Source organism: Sceloporus occidentalis, unplaced genomic scaffold (assembly GCF_023333645.1).
Source record: "Sceloporus occidentalis isolate IW3139 unplaced genomic scaffold, rSceOcc1.0.p SCAF_212, whole genome shotgun sequence".
Taxonomy (NCBI): Eukaryota; Metazoa; Chordata; class Lepidosauria; order Squamata; family Phrynosomatidae; genus Sceloporus; species Sceloporus occidentalis.
In genome coordinates this window covers 1154738-1159998 of record NW_028317192.1, presented here as the reverse complement: position 1 = coordinate 1159998, position 5261 = coordinate 1154738, and the positions used below count along the sequence as shown (strand labels likewise).

The 5261-nt window shown below is 47.2% G+C and overlaps 1 protein-coding gene across 1 annotated transcript; it reads right to left on the bottom strand.

The window, feature by feature from the left end:
* Positions 1-701: 701 nt before the first annotated feature.
* LOC149277528 (caspase-7-like) lies at positions 702-5031 on the bottom strand. Its single transcript, XM_089502810.1, has 5 exons — positions 4905-5031; positions 2645-2773; positions 1958-2133; positions 1661-1799; positions 702-931 (listed from the first exon to the last, which is right to left on the bottom strand). Exons 1-5 carry the CDS (start codon positions 4966-4968, stop codon positions 702-704), a joined length of 738 nt encoding a protein of 245 aa, XP_089358936.1. The 5' UTR covers positions 4969-5031.
* Between the last annotated feature and the right edge of the window lie 230 nt (positions 5032-5261).

Sequence of the window (5261 nt, the reverse complement as noted above, 5' to 3'; positions counted from 1 at the left end):
AGTTAGAGTGGACTCCAACTCTCATGATCCTCAGGGAGTAGAAGTCCTGGCAGTGTTTAAAAAATAAAATAATAACAATAAATGCATAAACAAATATGAGACAGAAAACATAAGTTTTGATTGCAGATAAGAGACATCGGCCCGCTTTATCAGCTGATGTCAGATCTTAAGCCTAACTTGGTCCTGGGGTTTATTCAGGACGTTCCATGTCGGCTTAAACTTCCTCACTGGTTTAACCTTCTTCATTTCTGCGGTCTATATATGAGAGATAAAGTGATGTCATCGACGTAACGTCACAAATAATATGTATTACTTAATAAAACTTAATAAATTGTAACAATATAATATTCAGATAAAATATTTAAAATAATCTGTTTTCTTGAATTGATTTGAATTTATTTTTTTTTTGAGGATAATAACAAAAAAATTCCAGCTAAAGTCATCAAAAAAGCGAGGCGGTTAGAGAAGGAACCGATCGCTGGTCTGAGTCGGAGCAGCGGGATAACGCCGATCAAACGCTAAACTCTAATGTCCGTTTCATGTTCCCTTTCGAGTCGGCAGCTGTTTTTCCACAATACGCAGGCGCCTACCCACATCTAAACGGCAACATACAACACAACCGACACGAAACACGTAAACACGTATGACGCGGAACTCCCGCCGCAGCCTGGAGATCCCTCCCCGATCGTCGCCGGTTTTATTTACCCAGAGAAATACAGTTCTTTGGTCAGCATGGAGACCACGCAGGGTATCTGCTTCTTCTCGCTGTAGCGCGGATCGTCGGACCACGACTCGAAACTGGTCGCCACCATGTAGTTGACCCGTGTAAGGATCTGCATGATCTCCAGTTCTTTGCCGTGTTTGGAGATGACGCTGCACAGAGCCTGAACGAACCAGGAGCCCTTCCCGGGGTTTCTCCAGGAATAATAACCTGAAAGCGACAAAAGGAGACAATGACCGACGTGCGTTGCGATCGCGGACGAGGAATTCAAATGACTTCCTAATAAGCGGCAACGAGCAACGTTTGGAACTCTGTTAACATTCTATATTATATTATATTCGCCTGAATATTCCTGCCGATTCCCCCAAACCGAGACCCCCGTATCAGATCTACTCCGGGATTTGCCTTTATGGTAAAAAAGTATCATTAAATGTAACATTTCCAAATGTGTAGAAAACACGATAACAAAACAAAATATCAGCCGATAACATCAGTCCCGTGAAACAGCAGCCCAGAAAGCGAACATTCTATTTCCGAGCAGACGGAACTCTCATCACTCTCATCACTCATGTACCGAAGAGGGGGGGAAAACCCTGCAGTTTTGGCAGAATAAAAAAAAAAAAAAAAAAAAAGCTTTCAAAAACTTGGCCAACCAGTTGTGGCAGTTTTAGGCTCTGGAGGTAGTCTGTGCTATGATCGGTCTCCTGTCTGCAGAAACGCATGTTTTCTACATACATCAGGATCTACCTGGTGCATGACATCACTGTATTTATACCCAAAAAAATTTTACGACCCATAAATAAAATAGAAATTAGACACCCGAGATTGTAGCAAACGATAAATTCAAAAAGGGCTTCTCCATAACAAGTCAGGGTGTCCATGAGGGCCGTTATTATTATTATTATTAGAGCTATTTGCACGCTGTCGTTAGCGCAATACCTGGCACGGTCGAATATGCAAATAAAAAGTCTGCCTCTACCGGGATCTTGTATCGAGGGTTGGCATCGGTCTCCAGTGAGTCATTAGCCGGTCCGGAGTCCGTCTGGATTCCCTCGTCAAACTCCGAGCCCCTGCAAGCCTGAAAGGGGGCAAGAGAGTCACGAGCGGGTCCTTCCGTACGGCCGCAATGTCAACAGAAGCTGAAAGCAAAGTCCCGCCGTTCCCGTAAACCTCCTTCAAGCAAACATCGCTTCCTGCGAGTTAAAAGGGACGACGGTTTCTTTGGGTCTGAATTACCTGAATAAAAAAGAGTTTGGGTTTCCCGACAAGACTTTTACATTTGTCGCCCCGGAAAAGGCTGGTCAGGGATTTGATGGCCATCGCCCCGTCCGTGCCGTAAATCTGCCCTTCTTCTCCGTGACTCAGGAGGACGCACGCGAAGCACGCACTCTCGCTGTGGTTTTGCTGAGCCACTGAAACGAAAGACGATATTCTGAACGCTTCGCTTTGATTCGCTGAACGCCCGCGCATGCTGAACGAAAAAAACACCAGAGGGACCCCCTTTACGGAGCAGTCCTGATTCTCACCGGGGGTGTTGGCACGTATTCCCAATACAGGTTCTTACCAGAATCTCTTATCACTAGCCCTTCATCCCCGTTAGATGGTCCGAGACAAAACAGGCAACCCAGAGAGCGCTTTCCTGCCATGGATTGGCTCCTCCAAGCTATGGCGTGCATCATTAGACCATAGAGAAGCAGGGGAGCTGCAGCGCTGTAGCTGCAGTTCCTCCCAAAAGAATGCATATTAAAGCGCTTTCTTTTTGGGACATTGTACTGTCCGTTTAACTGGGTCGGGTAAGTGGAAAAGACCACCCAGGTCTGAGACGCTTTGGTAAATCATATAGGTGACATAGGATCAGTATCCCTGCTGGTTTGTGTTGTAGATAAATGCAGAGCAGCATTCCAGCAGAGGTGGTATTCTCACCGTTTTGTAGCAGTCTTTCCATCTCGTCGCAGCTCTTGTCGTTGTAAACAGTTACATCGAATCCCAGGCTTCTGAAGCAGTGTAACAGGTCGCCGGCATCCTTGTCCGTGCCATTGCGAACGCACATGCCTAGGAAAGGGTTAAAAAAATTATCTCCGCTTAACACGCGTTCTGCAGTTGTAAGAATCGGGCAGAGAAAAAAAAAACACAGACCCTGCCGGCAGATCGCCCCCCCCGGCCCCCGTAACGACTCAAACCTTAATCAGTCGTTTAATACCCTCACTGTATTACCCTCTACCACTTCTGCTGGGAGGCTGTTCCATATATCTACTTCTGGCTGTAACATAATTGCAAAAGGGTTTCTAACCATCAGTTAGCCTTTTAAACTTAAACTTGGATCAGCGAACACAACGTGCCAGTGATGGGAGTGATAAAGGGCCATTGGAGCACAGGAGTGATGGGAGTGATAAAGGGCCATTGGAGCACAGGAGTGATGGGAGTGATAAAGGGCCATTGGGACACAGGAGTGATGGGAGTGATAAAGGGCCATTGGAACCCAGGAGTGATGGGAGTGATAAAGGGCCATTGGAACCCAGGAGTGATGGGAGTGATAAAGGGCCATTGGAACCCAGGAGTGATGGGAGTGATAAAGGGCCATTGGAACCCAGGAGTGATGGGAGTGATAAAGGGCCATTGGAGCACAGGAGTGATGGGAGTGATAAAGGGCCATTGGAGCACAGGAGTGATGGGAGTGATAAAGGGCCATTGGAACACAGGAGTGATGGGGGTGATAAAGGGCCATTGGAACACAGGAGTGATGGGAGTGATAAAGGGCCATTGGAGCACAGGAGTGATGGGAGTGATAAAGGGCCATTGGAGCACAGGAGTGATGGGAGTGATAAAGGGCCATTGGAATCCAGGAGTGATGGGAGTGATAAAGGGCCATTGGAGCACAGGAGTGATGGGAGTGATAAAGGGCCGTTGGGACACAGGAGTGATGGGAGTGATAAAGGGCCATTGGAACCCAGGAGTGATGGGAGTGATAAAGGGCCATTGGAACCCAGGAGTGATGGGAGTGATAAAGGGACATTGGAACCCAGGAGTGATGGGAGTGATAAAGGGACATTGGAACCCAGGAGTGATGGGAGTGATAAAGGGCCATTGGAACCCAGGAGTGATGGGAGTGATAAAGGGCCATTGGAGCACAGGAGTGATGGGAGTGATAAAGGGCCATTGGAACACAGGAGTGATGGGAGTGATAAAGGGCCATTGGAACACAGGAGTGATGGGAGTGATAAAGGGCCATTGGAGCACAGGAGTGATGGGAGTGATAAAGGGCCATTGGAGCACAGGAGTGATGGGAGTGATAAAGGGCCATTGGAATCCAGGAGTGATGGGAGTGATAAAGGGCCATTGGAGCACAGGAGTGATGGGAGTGATAAAGGGCCATTGGAACACAGGAGTGATGGGAGTGATAAAGGGCCATTGGAACACAGGAGTGATGGGAGTGATAAAGGGCCATTGGAACCCAGGAGTGATGGGAGTGATAAAGGGCCATTGGAGCACAGGAGTGATGGGAGTGATAAAGGGCCATTGGCGCACAGGAGTGATGGGAGTGATAAAGGGCCATTGGAACCCAGGAGTGATGGGAGTGATAAAGGGCCATTGGAGCACAGGAGTGATGGGAGTGATAAAGGGCCATTGGAACACAGGAGTGATGGGAGGGATAAAGGGCCATTGGAACACAGGAGTGATGGGAGTGATAAAGGGCCATTGGAGCACAGGAGTGATGGGAGTGATAAAGGGCCATTGGAGCACAGGAGTGATGGGAGTGATAAAGGGCCATTGGAATCCAGGAGTGATGGGAGTGATAAAGGGCCATTGGAGCACAGGAGTGATGGGAGTGATAAAGGGCCATTGGAACACAGGAGTGATGGGAGTGATAAAGGGCCATTGGAGCACAGGAGTGATGGGAGTGATAAAGGGCCATTGGAGCACAGGAGTGATGGGAGTGATAAAGGGCCATTGGAACCCAGGAGTGATGGGAGTGATAAAGGGCCATTGGAGCACAGGAGTGATGGGAGTGATTTCATTTGTAAGTGACCCCAACCTTTGGAGCGATTATATAAACACTGTATGTTAAGTTGGACGTTTCCTTTGAAGTAGATTATAGTTCCCATCTACCTCCCCCCGGAGAAGAAAGCCTTTGTGTGGCAGAGACGCTGCGCATGTTATTTTTCTACGACGTCACAATGCATACCTGTCTTTGCATCGAAGTTTTTGTTGTTGATAATGATGCACCTGCCAACTTTCCTGTAGTTCATCGTATACCGGAATGAAGGTGAAATGATGCGGATATCCTGGCTGGTAACCGAGGGAGTTTCTGGCTGATCCTTCTCATTTTTCGATTTTATACTAAAAACAAAACAAACAAACAAACAATTTAAAATAATGCAGATTTTATGACTACGAATTATTATTATTATTATGATTAGTTTTATATAGCGCCATCATCAGGATTTCACGTGGGAATAATCATTTTTGCCCCAGTCTCTATATGTGGCCCAGACTGCTATTTATGTCTATGTACCTGCCAAGTGTCTCTCTTCTAGTTTGG